Source organism: Entelurus aequoreus, linkage group LG02, assembly GCF_033978785.1.
Source record: "Entelurus aequoreus isolate RoL-2023_Sb linkage group LG02, RoL_Eaeq_v1.1, whole genome shotgun sequence".
Classification (NCBI taxonomy): Eukaryota; Metazoa; Chordata; class Actinopteri; order Syngnathiformes; family Syngnathidae; genus Entelurus; species Entelurus aequoreus.
Genome location: NC_084732.1, coordinates 78267181 through 78285856, shown reverse-complemented (window position 1 = coordinate 78285856; position 18676 = coordinate 78267181). Strand labels below are relative to the sequence as shown.

At 36.0% G+C, this 18676-nt stretch overlaps 1 protein-coding gene across 1 annotated transcript in view; it reads left to right on the top strand.

Annotated features, from left to right (window-relative positions):
- luzp2 (leucine zipper protein 2) overlaps window positions 1-18676 on the top strand; it is a 450776-nt gene that overhangs the window by 346931 nt on the left and 85169 nt on the right. The window contains exon 7 of the mRNA XM_062033084.1: window positions 12925-12987. Within this exon, the coding sequence (XP_061889068.1) occupies window positions 12925-12987 (63 nt within the window). The remainder of the gene's footprint in view (window positions 1-12924; window positions 12988-18676) is intronic.

The window sequence follows — 18676 nt, the reverse complement described above, 5'->3', positions numbered from 1 at the left end:
GTTTTCAAGCCATCAAAAGCATCAAGGTCAGTATTCTGTTGTGATTCTCTTGGGCATAGGTGGCTTGCACGATTTATTCAGACTAAATAATAAGCCACGCTGAGGGCGCAGAACATTGAGGGATGCGGACATTTGCATTTTTTGCAAGTTAACCTTCCCTCGGCATGTCGCTCTGCAGCTTCTTCAGGTAATTTATTCTCGCGTAGTCTCACAAAAGCTCCAGCTAACGGATACAAATGCAATAAATGTGTCATTAATTAACTCCCTTCCCTGAACCCGGGCCACGGCACAACAAATTAATTGTTTGGAAGCTTGAAAGTAATTTATTTCTGCTTATTTGACCTCGCCCCCTGATTATGAGGAGCATCAAGTCAAGTCACAAAGGACAAAGCGTGTCGTAGGTTATGGAAGAAAAAGGACCGTCAGTCCAAAGGTCATCTAATAAAATAAGGAAGAGGATGTCAAGTACACTAAAACTCTCAACTGTATTTGTCCTTCAGCTGAAGAATGTTATTCTGCGCCAAGGAAAGCGTACTGTTGGCACACTGATAAAAAAAAAAGAAGAGGTGGAAAGAAGCCCTTTAACCAGGGGTCCCCAAACTTTTTGACTCCGGGGCCACATTGGGGTAAAACAATTTGGCTGGGGGCCGCACTATATATATATATATATATATATATATATATATATATATATATATATATATATATATATATATATATATATATATATATATATATATATATATATATATATATATATATATATATATATATATATATATATATATATTATATGTAAATGTGTATATATGTGTGTATATATGTATATGTCTATGTATATGTGTATATATATATATATATATATATATATATATATATATATATATATATATATATATATATATATATATATATATATATATATATATATATATATATATATTATATGTAAATGTGTATATATGTGTGTATATATGTATATGTCTATGTATATGTGTATATATATATATATATATATATATATATATATATATATATATATATATATATATATATATATATATATATATATATATATATATATTATATGTAAATGTGTATATATGTGTGTATATATGTATATGTCTATGTATATATATATATATATATATATATATATATATATATATATATATATATATATATATATATATATATATATATATATATATATATATATATATATATATATATATATATATATATGTAAATGGGTGTGTGTGTATGTGTGTGTGTATATATGTATATGTATATGTAAATGTGTATATATGTGTGTATGTATGTATATGTCTATGTATATATATATATATATATATATATATATATATATATATATATATATATATATATATATATATATATACTATATGTAAATGTGTATATATGTGTGTATATATGTATATGTCTATGTATATGTATATGTGTATATATGTATATATATATATATATGTATATGTGTCTATATATATATAGAACTCCTAGGTAACACATGAGTCAATCACCACGCCCCCACGCCTGCCTGTACCCACCCACTCTGTGCCCTATATAAACCATGGTATGTGAATGCTTCCATTAAAATCTCCTGAGGATTGAGGAAAACCCCTCATGAAACAGGCCTGTAGAGATGAAATAGTCTTGTGATTTTTTTCCCACACATACATATATATATATATATATATATATATATATATATATATATATATATATATATATATATATATATATATATATATATATATATATATATATATATATATATATATATGTATTCATACATATATATTCCTAGCGCACTAATTGACTTAAAGAGCGCACTTGCTGCATGTCATGTTATCGATGGTAAAATGCATTTTTAGACAATATGATTTGCCTGAGTGGCTAGGAGACGGTAGAAAATGGACTAGTAAGGACAAATTTAAAAAAAACAAAAAACTTTTAATCTTTTAAACGGATTTTGGATGCTGGGGGGCCGTATCCAGCCCGTGGGCCGTAGTTTGGGGACCCCTGCCTTTAACTATAAACAGAGGGGAGATGATATTGAGATTGTTGAGGTTTTCATCGAAAGAACTGAATCTTTTTTCAAATTATTCAACTGAAATTGAAAAACGATTTGTTTTGTCTTTAATCTTTTTTCTTGAAGGTATTTCTCCGAAAACAATAGGTTGTCTTATAGTCAGGGTCTTCTTATGTACAGTATTGAGCTGTAATTGTGTGGAATAGGGGTGTAACGATATGAAAATGTCATATTATGGTTCAGGGTATCCGCGGGGTCTTAAAAAAAGTCTAAAAAAGTCTTATGTCACGTACGGCGGGGGAAGGAGACGACACAACGGCAGGAATCAGTTCAATAGGTTTATTGGAACTGATGATGTACTGGGGTGTGTATGCTACTAGAAGTGTATGGTGCAAGACGATGCAAAGTATTAGCAATGTAAACGTTACCAGAGGGTGTTGTCCGTGCGTGTTGGATGGATCCTTCAAAAGTCCAGAGGGGCAAGGCAAGAAGACAGTCCGTGGGCAAGCGAGAGGTCGGTGGGCTGGAGAGAGGCGCCGAGGTTCGTGTCCGAGCGGGGGTCGAGGATCGAGGGAAGCAGTCCTAAATCCTGAGGGAAGTCGGGGCGCACCTCTCGATTACTGGATACGGAGGGAACACTGTGGGAAGCACAGAGGACATAAGACACGGGCGGAGGGGAAGCACAGAGAGAGCAGGTACGAGGAGGGAAGCCAGAGACGGGATGCTTACTACATGGAGTGAACTACGTTCCGGCACTGGATCTTCGGGTCCGCTGATCTTAATGCCGTCTGCCCTCATCAGATCCCGGTGCGCTAATTGCTGCAGATGGAATGAGTTGAGTTGAGTTGAGTCGAGATTGAATTCATTTGGAACATGCATGCATACAACATGATGCATCACAATTTCCAGTTTCTCTATTCAACATGTTCGAAAAGGAGTAGGAAGAAGCAGAGCTTATTTAATCCTACCCCTTTTCCTTTACATAGGAGTTGCACTTTTGTTGACTTCCTGTTCTCAATTTATTCACAATATACGCCATAAGTAATAACAATAAAAATAAATACATAAATAAAACTTGGTGAAGTAAGTTATATTTCATATGGTGAGATGAGTACGATTATCTTGAAAATGAATGCATGGATGAGATAAATTCAGTTCTTTTTCTTTACACTTTGTAAACACTTTAAGATTGAAGAGTTTCTTGAAGTGGATCATATTAGTACATTGTTTGATTTCTTTGCTTAATCCATCCCATAATTGAATTCCACATACTGATATACTGAAGGTCTGAAGTGTTGTACGTGCGTACTAATCTTTTAAATTACATTTTTCTCTAAGATTATATTTCTCCTCTTTTGTTGAGAAGAATTGTTGTATATTCTTGGGTAGCAGATTATAGTTTGCTTTGTGTATAATTTTAGCTGTTCGCAAATTCACTATGTCGTGGTATTTCAGTATTTTTGATTCAATCAATAAATGAGAGATTGCGCATGCGCCGTGACAGCTTAAATCCAATCATTTTAATTTAAGGCTTTAAAACGTCTAACACTCTCCTAAAATCTCATAAAAGGTCTTAAATACGATTTTGAAAGGTCTTACAAATATATTGACGTTACTTTTATTTAAAAACATGCGTAAACTTCAGTCTCGCTTTGAAATGTTTCGATTTTTGAGGACGCCATAACGTAACTACACAACGGAGCTAACTGTGCTGCCTGGTCAGAAGTTATAGTTTGGCAATTTTTTTTAAATTCTGACTTCCAAACAAATCTTGGTTCACAACAGAGAGGTTTCTGGTGTTTTTAGTTAGGTTAAGCGTTTTGTATTCCAATGTGAAAGAGCTGTGAATAAATTAATATACTTTGCAAGTAATTCCGGGCCTCCAATTTTCCTTCAAGTCTTTTGTACTTTTTTGCCTGTATCGATGTGAAATGGGTCTTAAATTTTATTCATTACGGTCTTAAAAAGTCTTAATTTGGCTTGTTGAAACCTGCAGAGACCATGTGGTTATGGTGACCAAAATGATCATGGTTATTACTATCACGGTATTGCTGAATGTGCTCAAAAAGTACTAATAGACACTCTGAAATCCACGCAAATTCAACCCTTCCCCACAAAGTATACGCAGCATTGCAATTTTTTCCAATCCCGGCTTGTTGATTTACTTCAATTTTCTTCAGCTAAACCGGGGGTCAGCTCTCTCTTTAGTGCTGCCCTAGTGGCTCCCTGGAGCATTTTTAAAAAATTATTGAAAATGGAAAAAGTTGGGGGGGAAAATGTTTTTGTTTTTGTTTTAGTATGTTTTTTGTTTGAGGACAAACATTACACAAACCTTCCTAATTGTTAGGAAGCCCACTGTTTAATATGTTTGTGTGTATGCTTCACTGATGAGAGTATCTGGTGAACATCGTTTTGTCCTACTAATTTTGGCGGTTCTTGAACTCAACATAGTGTGGACTGTGACGCAACAGTTTGTTTACATGTAAAATCTTCCACTCCTCCTTTGTCTCATTTTGTCCACCAAACGTTGTATGCTGTGCGTGAATGCACAAAGGTGCACTTTGTTGACGTTATTGACTTGTTGGAGTGCTAATCAGGCATATTTGGTCTAGCATGACTGCAAGCTAATCAATGCTATCATGCTATTTAGCTGTATGTACATATTGCATCATTATGCCTCATTTGTAGGCATATTTGAGCTCATTAAATATCCTTTACCTTTATCGTTTTCATGACACATTATCTGTATGTAATATTGGCTGCATTTCTGATAGTTGTTTGTGTGCCATGTTGTTCCAGACCACAGCAAACATTACCTAGCTTGCCAAAGATTGTAATAAATATATTTAAAGAAGACAACCTGCCGTTTCCTTTAACTTGGACACACACATCTATACCTTTGGCCATCAAAAGCCAGTCATTTCCCGGAGTTATCTTCTGATTAGCCTCTGATTTAGTAATGGTTTCCAATGTTGTAAAAATGTGGGGAATAAATATTAAATTTCAACATTTCTGTCAACAAAGATTTGCTTCAGCCTGCGACAGTCATTTTGAGAGTAGGCTATTATAGCTAATAAAGACACTTACATCATGTGTTGCCTTCATTGTAAGACTTATAAACGGCTTTTCATTTTTTGCGGCTCCAGACAGATTTGGCTTTTGTATTTTTGGTCCATTATGGCTCTTTCAACGTTTTTGGTTGCCGACCCCTGAGCTAAACTAAGACGAAACAGAAACCACAGAAGTAAAAAGAAACTTTGAGACCCTCTCCCTAAAACCTGATAGTCACGTTAAAAGTCTAGTGGTAATAAATGACTCAGACTTGAACTTTAACAGCCACATTAAGTCAATAACATCAGCAGCTTTTTACCACCTAAAACATTGCCAAAATCAGATAAATAAAGTCTAAATCAGAATTAAAAAGACTAATCCATGTCTTTGTCTCCAGCAGGTTAGACTAATGTAATGGCCTTCTCACTGGGCTCTCTAAACAAGCTGTAAAGCAGCTGCAGTACATCCTAAATTCTGCTGCTCGAGTCCCGACTAGAACCAGAAAATACGACCATATTAGTCCAGTGCGTAAATCACTGCACTGGCTTCCTTTTGCTCAGAGAATAGACTTTAAAACAGCTCTCCTTGTGTAAAAGTATTTTTCATGGTCTTATGCCAAAGTACATCTCTGACATGTTAGAACCATATGAACCATCTCGAGCTCTGAGGACCTCAAGGAGTGGTCTCCTGCTGGTGCCCAGAGTCAGGACCAAACATGGCGAAACGCAGTTTTATGCTCCTAAAATCTAGAATTGTCTTCCTGAAGATGTGAGACATGACTCTACATTGGCAATGTTTAAATGCAGCCTGAAAACACTTTTATTTAATTGTACATATGACAACTAAAACTATATTTCATCTTCACTGTTTGATTGGTTTCAATTTGAATAATTATGATTTTTTTTGTGATGATTGTATTTTCCGATTTTAATTTGAAATATGATTTTGTGTATGAATTGTCCTCTATAAATAAACTTGCCTTACTTTGCCACGTGAACTGTCTAATCAAAACATATGTTTGTTTCTTGCATAACAATATATTCACTCTTTATTGTTTGTCTTCTGCATCTAAGCCTTCTGGGTAATGTAGTATATAAAATTTGTAGCAACACACTGGCGTGCTCACGTCCTACTTTACATATATTTATACATTTGTTTAAAATTATTTTTTTCAGGATAGGGTTTTCATTGCTCGGCAGCATTGTCCCAAGAGGGACAAGCGATAGAAAATGAATTGATGGCTATTACTATTATTAGTTTTACTTAATTAAAACAGTATAGTATTTTAACAATGAGCTCTGAGTATGTGCTTGTACTGCCATCTAGTGTCTACTTTTAAGGCTGTGTGGTATAAAATGAGTAAATAATCAATACAGTATTGTTTTTTTGTTTAAGTTAAGGTTGGAAAAACATCTATAATTTTGATAGAAAATTCATAAAATCACAAAAAAAAAGCCTGAAAACATCGCAACTTTGCTGCAATTTTCTAAAAAATATGCCACAAATTCAGACATTTTAGGCTGCAAAAATAACAAAAAAGCCTGCAAAATACTGGATAGAATGTTCTCCTATCAGTATACAAGCACACATGAATGGCTTAGTTGCTCGGACAGACATTTGTTTATACTTTGTTTTAGGGTATCACAATTTTGAGAAAAAACCTAATTGCTTTTTTTCTCTCCAAAATTGTGATTTGATTTCTATATTTTGTACATATAAATGCATAAAACTGGGAAAATAAGGAGTGAAATAAGATATGTTACATTTAGACTGTCAATCAACATATTCTAGTCTCAAGTTGCCACACCTTAAAACAATATGCAATCATTTACTTTTATTTGGTTTTATGCAGTAAGAGTATCTGTCTACATCATAACCGATCAAAATTTCACAGAATATGTAATGTTATCATAATATCTAATGATAATGCAAGTGACCATTTAAAATGATATCAACTTGTATTTCTCATTACTGTAGAACTGTTTACCATTGTGATTGGAGGGTAAATAAGGTTGTTATGCTAAATAAATCAACAAAAACATTAAATGGACTCTCATTTCACTTGTGTGGACATTGTAACAACATTTATGAATCTGAAAAGACACAATTCATCATAGTTCCACTACGAGCAATACATGTCATTAATTTAATGTGAAATATAAATTATTCCCTAACTGATATCCACAATTTACTCATGATTTGTACAATATAGTTATCATTTTTACACTCATCTTTATATTTTGTCAATGTGTTTGATTTCTCTGTTAAATTTTCCCACTCACTCTAACCTATTTTTCCAATTTATTTTTGACATGTGATTCTTTGTTCATTATTTTTATTTGGGGCTGTGAAATTATTAAAATATTTAATTCGCAAATAGTCACATTTTGTTTATACTTAACGTTTTTGCTACCATAACTGGACAATTAGATTTAATGAAATGTTTTTTTAAACAATATGCTTGTTTGAACAGCTCATCACAAGGTGGACATAAACACGGTTTTAATGACAACGGCAGTGCATTAGGGTTTAGCAAAGATTTTGTATTTTGTAGGAATAACAAAAATATATTGTTGCTGCAGGAGCACTTGCATTCAGAAGAGAGGAGCTGCACCATGTTTAGAGAACAGTTTTGGACATTATTAACACAACGTGGATTTTTATGACCATATTTTGATTGTCAAATATGTTTGGTAATGTAATATGTGATAATTCTCCCTGAATAAGTGCTTCTGATATTATTACATGTTGTGCAAGTAAATCATATCCGTATTGCTGCATGACAATGTCTTAACCTTCTCTATTAATAAAGTGTAATATTCAGCATTAAAATTTGGTTATCAATCCTGGCTTTACGACAAATTTCATTTAAAATGGTAACACTAATTTGACCACGGCTTGTCATTAATACTGTTTATCTTTACATCACTTGTGTGGACATTGTAACAACATTTATGAGTCTGAAAAAACACAAATTATCATAGGTCCACTTCAAGCAATACATGTCATTTATTTAATGTGAACAATAAGTTATTGCCTAATTGATATCCACAACTTATTCATGATTTGTACAATTTAGTTAGAATTTTTACAATCATATTTATATATTGTCAACAGTGTTGGGACTAACGCGTTACCGTAACGCCGTTAGTTTCGGCGGTAACTAGTAATCTAACACGTTATTTTTTTATATTCAGTAACTCAGTTACCGTTACTACATGATGCGTTACTGCGTTATTTTACGTTATTTTTTATGTAGTATCGGCTAGAAACAGATGCGCTGCGGTGTCGTTCTTCTGAATCTTCCTCTGTCACACGCCGGAGAGAAGAAAAGAGGCGTGTGTGTGTGTCTGGGTGTGGCTGTGGGGGGGAGGCACACACGTGATCCGCGGTTTGATATATAAAACAAAACAAAAAGGTTGTTCGCATGCACGTTCAGTCCACACACAGCGTGGTCATGGCGAGCGGAGTAACGGAGGAGCTTGAACGCCCCACGCCATTTAATCGGTGTGTTTATAGGAGCAGACTCCGTTGTGCAAAACGAGGCTTTTAAACACATGCTGAACGTGCTTGAGCCACGTTACGACATCCCGTCGCGCACCCACTTCAGCGATAAGATTGTGCCAGATATTTATGAGCAGGAGAAGAAAAAAGTTGTGGATGAACTATCCCGAGCATCATCTGTTGCGCTCACGACAGACTGGTGCACGTCCAGGGAAACTATGTGACGATAAGCGCTCACTTTATCACAGCAGACTGGCAGATGAGCAGACACCCCCCTTCTACGAGAGTCACCTTGCGCAGGTACTGACACAAGCAGTGGAGGAATGGAAGATAAAGATATCCCAGTCACAACTGATAATGCCAAAAATCAAATAATTGCAGTGAATGAGGCTGGACTGGGACCACAGATAGGTGCTTTGCACATGTAGTGAATTTGGCATCACATCTCAAGTCAATAGGATGGATCAGGAAGGAGGTTTCCTAGCACAACAGCTGCTCATGTACTTAAGACAAAGCAAGAAATGCTAAAGCTGCCTACTCATAAAGCTCATACATGATGTCCAAACGAAGTGGAACTCCACTTATGATATGTTGGAGCAGCAGGCAGCTATATACTCTGCATTGACCCACAACACCCTGAAGAAAAATGTCAACGACATCATCAACCTGTCTGATGATGATGTGAGAGTGGCAGGGAGGTCCTCAAGGTGCTTAAACCCCTCAAAAGTGTTACATCTCTACTGAGCACTGAAACTTCACCATCTGTGTCAATGATCCCGCCACTGAAAACAAGGATTGTACAATCCATGACTCCAAGTGTGGAAGACAGCAGCATCAGGCTTTATTTCACTATCTATGTTTCAAGGAAGATGATGTGCCTTCTTATGTTGCACTTTAAGTTGTTTTTTATTAATGGTCATTGGTCCAAGTTTAAAGAAAGGAGAAATGCCTTTTTATGTTGCACTGTTTTTCGTTAATTATTTTAAAATGAAAATAAAAATGCATGTCAAGTTGATCAACAGATTGTATTATTCTCCAGTGCAATAACAGTATTGTAATGACGTTTAAAAGGGCATTAATGGGAGCTTTAAAAAAAAAGAAGAAAAAAAGAAGTAACTAAATAGTTACTTTTCACAGTAACGCATTACTTTTTGATGTAAGTAACTGAGTTAGTAACTGAGTTACTTTTGAAATTAAGTAACTAGTAATTGTAACTAGTTACTGGTTTTCAGTAACTAACCCAACACTGATTGTCAATGTGTTTGATTTACTTTTCTCTGTTAAATATTCCCACTTACAGTAACCTATGTTTCCAATTTATTGTTAACATGTGATTCTTCGTTCATTATTTTTATTTGGGGCTGTCAAATTATTAAAATATCTAATCGCAATGAATCCCATTGTGTTCATACTTAACTCGAATGGTTTCACTACCATAACTGGACAATTAGATTTAATGAAATGTTTTTTTAAACAATATGCTTGTTTGAACAGCTCAACACAAGGTGGACATAAACACGGTTTTAATGACAACAGCAGTGCATTAGGGTTTTGACAGATTTTGTATTTTGTACGAATAACAAAAATATATTCTTGCTGCAGGAGCACTTGCATTCAGAGGAGAGGAGCTGCACCATTTTTACAGAACAGTTTTGGACATTATTAACAGAAAATGTGGATTTTTACGATTGTGTTTTGATTGTCAAATATGTTTGGTAATCTAATCTGTGATAATTCTCCCTAAATAAATGCTTCTGATGTTCTGTACATTACATGTTGTGCAAGTAAATCATATCCGTATTGCTGCATGACAATGTCTTAACCTTCTCTATTAATAAAGTGTAATATTCAGCATTAAAATGTGGTTATCGATCCTGGTTTTACGACAAATTTAATTTAAAACGGTAACACTAATTTGACCACGGCTTGTCATTAATACCATTTATCATTACATCACTTGTGTGGACATTGTAACAACATTTATGAGTCTGAAAAGACACAATTCATCATAGGTCCACTTCAAGCAATACATGTCATTTATTTAATGTGAACAATAAATTATTGCCTAATTGATATCCACAACTTATTCATGATTTGTACAATTTGGTTAGAATTTGTACACTCATATTTATATATTGTCAATGTGTTTGATTTACTTTTCTCTGTTGAATATTCCCACTTACAGTAACCTATTTTTCCAATTTATTGTTAACATGTGATTCTTCGTTCATTATTTTTATTTGGGGCTGTCAAATTATTCAAATATCTAATCACAATGAATCCCATTTTGTTCATACTTAACTCGAATGTTTTTACTACCATAACTGGACAATTAGATTTAATGAAATGTTTTTTTAAACAATATGCTTGTTTGAACAGCTCAACACAAGGTGGACATAAACACGGTTTTAATGACAACGGCAGTGCATTAGGGTTTTGCCAGATTTTGTATTTTGTAGGAATAACAAAAATATATTCTTGCTGCGGGAGCACTTGCATTCAGAGGAGAGGAGCTGCACCATTTTTACAGAACAGTTTTGGACATTATTAACAGAAAATGTGGATTTTTACGATTGTATTTTGATTGTCAAATATGTTTGGTAATCTAATCTGTGATAATTCTCCCTAAATAAATGCTTCTGATGTTCTGTACATTACGTGTTGTGCAAGTAAATCATATCCGTATTGCTGCATGACAATGTCTTAACCTTCTCTATTAATAAAGTGTAATATTCAGCATTAAAATGTGGTTATCGATCCTGGTTTTACGACAAATTTAATTTAAAACGGTAACACTAATTTGACCACGGCTTGTCATTAATACCATTTATCATTACATCACTTGTGTGGACATTGTAACAACATTTATGAGTCTGAAAAGACACAATTCATCATAGGTCCACTTCAAGCAATACATGTCATTTATTTAATGTGAACAATAAATTATTGCCTAATTGATATCCACAACTTATTCATGATTTGTACAATTTGGTTAGAATTTGTACACTCATATTTATATATTGTCAATGTGTTTGATTTACTTTTCTCTGTTGAATATTCCCACTTACAGTAACCTATTTTTCCAATTTATTGTTAACATGTGATTCTTCGTTCATTATTTTTATTTGGGGCTGTCAGATCATTCAAATATCTAATCACAATGAATCCCATTTTGTTCATACTTAACTCGAATGTTTTTACTACCATAACTGGACAATTAGATTTAATGAAATGTTTTTTTAAACAATATGCTTGTTTGAACAGCTCAACACAAGGTGGACATAAACACGGTTTTAATGACAACGGCAGTGCATTAGGGTTTTGCCAGATTTTGTATTTTGTAGGAATAACAAAAATATATTCTTGCTGCAGGAGCACTTGCATTCAGAGGAGAGGAGCTGCACCATTTTTACAGAACAGTTTTGGACATTAATAACTGATAATGTGGATTTTTACGATTGTTTTTTGATTGTCAAATATGTTTGGTAATCTAATCTGTGATAATTCTCCCTGAATAAATGCTTCTGATGTTCTGTACATTACATGTTGTGCAAGTAAATCATATCCGTATTGCTGCATGACAATGTCTTAACCTTCTCTATTAATAAAGTGTAATATTCAGCATTAAAATGTGGTTATCGATCCTGGTTTTACGACAAATTTAATTTAAACACAAATTTGACCACAGCTTGTCATTAATACCGTTTATCGTTACATCACTTGTGTGGACTCAACAGTCTTGGGGTTCAAAACAAGGAATAATATTGCTCCATTCAATTTATACCCTGAAAATATGTGATCTGAAATAAGGACTAGAACACCTGTGCTCTGGGCAGTCGAGTCCCATGTTGTGTCTCTTATCCCAAGCAGCTTTATAATGGCCTGGCCACGCTACACTAGCCTTAGCAAGAAGTCGACCACTGCCACACAGCTGGTCGCTGTGTTGGAAGTGGCAGTCAAACACAGTTCGGTTTTTGAGTGTGTTGCTTACTGATTATAGATGGCAGCTGGTTGTCAACAAAAAAAAAACTTTAAACTGGTGATGGCGGCACTTAAGGCTGAGGCGGTGCAGGTGATCATTTGGCAGCAGGCAAGAAGCCAGCACGTCTGTGCGTCATTGTTTGGACTTTTACGGTTCCGTGAAGGGAAGATTTGATGTTTTCTTCCTCACAGCAGGACTGTCCTTTTGGTTTTTTGCCCCAGGAACAGTCACAAAGGAGTCGTCCGCCGCAGCTGGCGGAATCCCGCTACGTGATCTAAAACCAATTTTGCCATTTGAATAAGCTAACGCTTATTTTCTTATCTTTCTCTTGCAGTCCAAAAAAATCCAGGCTCAACTGAAAGAACTGCGGTATGGGAAGAAGGATTTAATTTTTAAGGTAAGCTCAAACTGAAGGGCGGTTTTTTTTTGGCTCTGAAGCGTCTACACACACCAGAGGAGTAGAAGTACTTGAGACCACCTTGGAAAGATGATCCCGTCGCAGGCAAATCTCCAATTAATTTAGTCTCCAATTACGAAATCCCTTCCAGCAGACTATTCAATTGCAAACTCATTTGGCTCAGTCTCAGTCTGCTTTTTGTGCTCCCTATGCATCCCTGCTATCTTTTTCAGCCATGGCGTGTATGTCGATAAATGGCAACATTGGATGTTGCTGTGACAGACTTTAAATTGTATCAGACACATTTTGAAATGCAAACTACCTTGCAATAGATTGTTATACAGTGGGAATTAATGCTGTGTGATATGGGCAGACATATAAATAATTGTGTATCCCGATAAAATATTTTACAATGCAGTATTTTTTACCTTAATTTACGAGTACCGTAATTTCCGGACCATAGGGCTCACCGGATTAGAAGGCGCACTGCCGATGAGCGGGTCTAGTCAGGTCTATTTTCATACAAAAGGCGCACCGGATTATAGGGCGCATTAAAGGAGTCATATTATTTGTATTTTTTTTCTAAATGTAAAACACTTCCTTGTGGTCTACATAACATGTAATGGTGGTTCTTTGGTCAAAATGTTGCACTGATGATGTTTTACAGATCGTCTTCAAGCCGATTTCTGACAGCCGTTTTGTGGTCGGTTTTATTTACGTGGCTCACCTTCGGCAGCGTCTTCTCCCCGTCATCTTTGTTGTAGCGGTGTAGCGTGCAAGGACGGGAGTGGAAGAAGTGTCAAAAGATGGAGCTAACTGTTTTAATGACATTCAGACTTTACTTAAATCAATAACGGAGCAGCATCTCCTCATCCGTGGCTCACTAGTGCAACAACAACGCCCGAAATGTGTCCTGTGAAAAACCGTCCGACCCGGAACTCTCAAATAACTAAAGTTCCTTGGGTGAATAATGTAAACTCACCACACCGGTATGTTTTAGCGCTTTCACGGCGAGTTTACTGACAGATATAAGTAAGAACTTTACACTACTTTATATTAGAAATGGCAACAGCGGAGGATGAATGTCACATAACAAAATAGAGAAAAAGAAGAAGCTTATCGGTGTCGGCACGGACTACAATGGCAGACTCACGCAAATTTGCAGGACTTATGCAGATCCCAAATACAGATCAGCAGGTACCAGAAGGTAAGAAAAGTTGCTTTTGCATAATATTGCGAAACATACCTTATACATACACACCATAATAATACTCGTATGCTGAACCACAGTACAATTCATCAAGCGGTGCGGCTTCATAGCTTACTAAAGTCGTACTAAAACATGTTGATAGATTTTTGAGCGCCGTGTGTAATGTTCTATATTTTCAATGGAACATATAAAATGTTGGTGTTGTTTACCTCAGTCATTTATGTGTGCCTGCCATCTACTTGTCACATTTATCATTTCACCATGTACCAAATAAAATAGCTTCGAAGTCAGTAAGCACAACCAAAATTATTCTGTACATTAGGCACACCGGGTTCTAAGGCGCACTGTCGAGTTTTGAGAAAATGAAAGGATTTTAAGTGCTCTTTATAGTCCGAAAAATACCGTAATTCAGCTTTTTCGTAGCATACCTTGAGTTAAAAGAATTTTCCCTACCGTTTGAAGTAATATTCGTAGCACATTTGAGCAATAAGGAGTTAATATATTGTTCCACATTGTTGTTCCTGCTTCGTGTATTCAAAAAAATAAACATTAGGTTTAACGTCCACTCAGAGATCGACACAATCCTGCCTTCCAAACGTTGGAACTAAGAAAGTTAGTTCCTGAGAAAAAGAAGCAGTAGACATAATCTGAAAAAACAAACTATTAAAAATACGTCCTACCTGTTAGCACCATCTGTGGAATGCAACCACAATCCTTCAAACGACAGACATTTATCCATAAAATTATTTAGAAGCTGCTGAGGTTGTGTTTGACGTGTTTCAGAATGTCCAGTCCTGACTGGACAAACTTGACGGTTGAGCATTACCTTTGGTACACAGGCATACATATGGCTTGTTGTCAACACTGACCTCTCCGGTCCGTCACTCAAATACGTCCTTAACATAAAGAGCAATTCCCTCATTCCTATTGTGACACAACGGAGACAGTTTTGCCAGATGTTGTGAGAGGAACAAGCATCCAGCTCTATGAAAACAAGTCGCTCATAATAAGAGGATAATGAGGTAATAAGGGGACTTGGCAACACTGGACGAAGAATCAGCTCAAAAGAGACATCCCATTAATCCGGTCCCCAAGGTAAATGTTGAACAATAGTATTACATTATTTCATATTACTCCTATTCATGTTTTTTCGAACAATATTTCTTATCCAAAAGTTTGCTTTTTCTTTTCAAAAAGCATCTTGCATGTTAAAATTGTGGTGTTTTGGGAGAGCCAAGCACGAATTAGAATGAGTTCAATACATTTCAATGGGCAGGGCTGTTTTGATATAAGAGTATTTTAAAGTAATGTGTTCATAAATACCATTGTATATACACAAAATGAATGCCATTTCCGCTTAACTTTTATTTATTTAGCATGTATTTAATATATATATATATATATATATATATATATATATATATATATATATATATATATATATATATATATATATATATATATATATATATATATATATATATATATATATATATATATACATATATATATACACTACCGTTCAAAAGTTTGGGGTCACATTGAAATGTCCTTATTTTTGAAGGAAAAGCACTGTACTTTTCAATGAAGATAACTTTAAACTAGTCTTAACTTTAAAGAAATACACTCTATATATTGCTAATGTGGTAAATGACTATTCTAGCTGCAAATGTCTGGTTTTTGGTGCAATATCTACATAGGTGTATAGAGGCCTTTTTCCAGCAACTATCACTCCAGTGTTCTAATGGTACAATGTGTTTGCTCTTTGGCTCAGAAGGCTAATTGATGATTAGAAAACCCTTGTGCAATCATGTTCACACATCTGAAAACAGTTTAGCTCGTTACAGAAGCTACAAAACTGACCTTCCTTTGAGCAGATTGAGTTTCTGGAGCATCACATTTGTGGGGTCAATTAAACGCTCAAAATGGCCAGAAAAAGAGAACTTTCATCTGAAACTCGACAGTCTATTCTTGTTCTTAGAAATGAAGGCTATTCCACAAAATTGTTTGGGTGACCCCAAACTTTTGAACGGTAGTGTATATATATATACAGTACAAGCCAAACATTTGGACACACCTTCTCATTCAATGCGTTTTCTTTATTTTCATGACTATTTATTTACATTGTAGATTGTCACTGAAGACATCAAAACTATGAATGAACACATGTGTTCTATATTCTAGTGACTTCAAAATAGCCACCTTTTACTCTGATTACTGCTTTGCACACTCTTGGCATTCTCTCGATGAGCTTCAAGAGGTAGTCACCTGAAATGGTTTTCACTTCACAGGTGCTTGAAGCTCATCGAGAGAATGCCAAGAGTGTGCAAAGAAGAAACTACAATATAAAACATGTTTTCAGTTACTTCACCTTTTTTTGTTAAGTACATAACTCCACATGTGTTCATTCATAGTTGTGTTGCCTTCAGTGACAATCTACAATGTAAATAGTCATGAAAATAAAGAAATCGCAATGAATGAGAAGGTGTGTCCAAACTTTTGGCCTGTACTGTATAAAATCCCTACACCATTTCAGTGGATATTCCTCCGTCGCAACAAATAAAATGTCGTTTTTAATTATTATTGTCACTGGATGACTGTCGGTAGCAAGCAAGCTAGTAGTTAAGCTACAACTCGCTTGAATAACAAATGCTTAGTAAAGTTAGGTGGTTCAGTCATCTAGTCAGGATGCCACCCGAACGCCTCCCTAGGGAGGTGTTTAGGGCAAGTCCGACCGGTAGGAGGCCACGGGGAAGACCCAGGACACGTTGGGAAGACTAAGTCCCCTGGCTGGCCTGGGAACGCCTTGGGATCCCCCCGGGAGGAGCTGGACAAAGTGGCTGGGGAGAGGGAAGTCTGGGCTTCTCTGCTTAGGCTGCTGCCCCCGCGACCCAACCTCGGATAAGCGGAAGAAAATGGATGCGCAAAACCTAAATATTGCAATAAGAAACTGGTAATGGCAACACCCATATTTCGATAAAAACTCTCAAATATCGCTGAAACATTTTTGCGCTCTCATGTGGTTTTTGAGACGTTTCGATATTGAAGTGTTTCGCAAAAAGCATGATAGCATTTAGAGGTCACTTGAACACCGGGTCACAGATGCAGGAAAAATAGGGCAGACAGGTCTTGGTCTCGCTTCCGATTGGTCGGCCGGGGTCGGCACTGGGCCCTCTCGCCGGTCCCTTCCCCTCAATAGAGGCTCGGAGGGACCCACTTGCCCGAACAAGGGTCAAGGGGGCCGTAAGGACGTTGCCTTTGGGCGATCACCCGCTGCCTTCGTCTTATATTGACATCACGGCAACAGCGGTGGCTGCACTATCTTCCTCAAAGTGGAGTCTCGCGGGATTAGAATTACGGCTCATGACGCAAAACACCCTTTGATTGGAAACACCTACAAGTCTCAAATGTACTTTATGTGAATTTTAGAAGTATCGCTGTTGTTTTTCAATGGAAACACAGCAAGTGTGTGTGATATTTGTCTTCCTACACCAGGGGTGGGCAATTAATTTTTACCGGGGGCCGCATGAGCAACCCGAGGCTGCTGGAGGGCCACATCGACAATATTTCAATTAAATTTTGCTCAATATTATTTTTTATATATACCGTAAGATAAATAATAATAATAATTAATAATAATAGTAATACTTCAACATAGTGTATGTAACAGCATTCCATGACTAATATAAATAAATTAACATTAATAATAAATGACAGTAAAATAAGCACACGTATGACTGAGGAGTCATAGTGTAACTTTGTGTGGTGTTTGAGTTGTCCGACTTTTTGTGTGGCCATAAACGCACCAGTGGTTTAGTGCTATGCGTGTTGGTGACAGATGACAAGTTGGTTTTGGCCTGGTTTGTACGGCAGAAAATGACTAGTTTTTCGAGATAGAAGTGTTTTACTCATGTTTTTGGTGTGGTTATGGCCGAATATAAACAGTTTTGCTCAATAAAGTGATCGATATAATTCCTGGCCTCGAAGCATCTCGATAGACGTTACAATAATTGAACGGTGTTCAATTGAACGGTGTTGACGAACACCGTTAGGGCCGCTTGTTGTCACTGTCACTCAAAGTTGCATTGCAAAATTCCATAGAATAAATATGTTTATTTTGTTTAGAATTCAGATGGGATTTGATTTGGTGCGCGGCATATATTTGCTGCGCGCAGCAGACGCTTGAGCAGTGCGCAATTGCGCAGGCGCGCACCTTAGAGGGAACGTTGCATGGCAGTCCATGTCTTGTTGGAAACACGCCATTCTTCATCAACTTTTCTCTTTTTAGCGTCTCGGGTGTAAACCGTGCATCACTTGTCGCTGCATGTGCACCTTCACTCGCAGGTTACACACTGACACACGCCCATAAATAATAATTTTCAAAATAAAAGCAGCACAGTTGTATTGCGCGCACGACATAGATGTTTTTTCAACTTTATTTTGTAATTAATGATTGCAGCTGTTCACATTCACTCACAA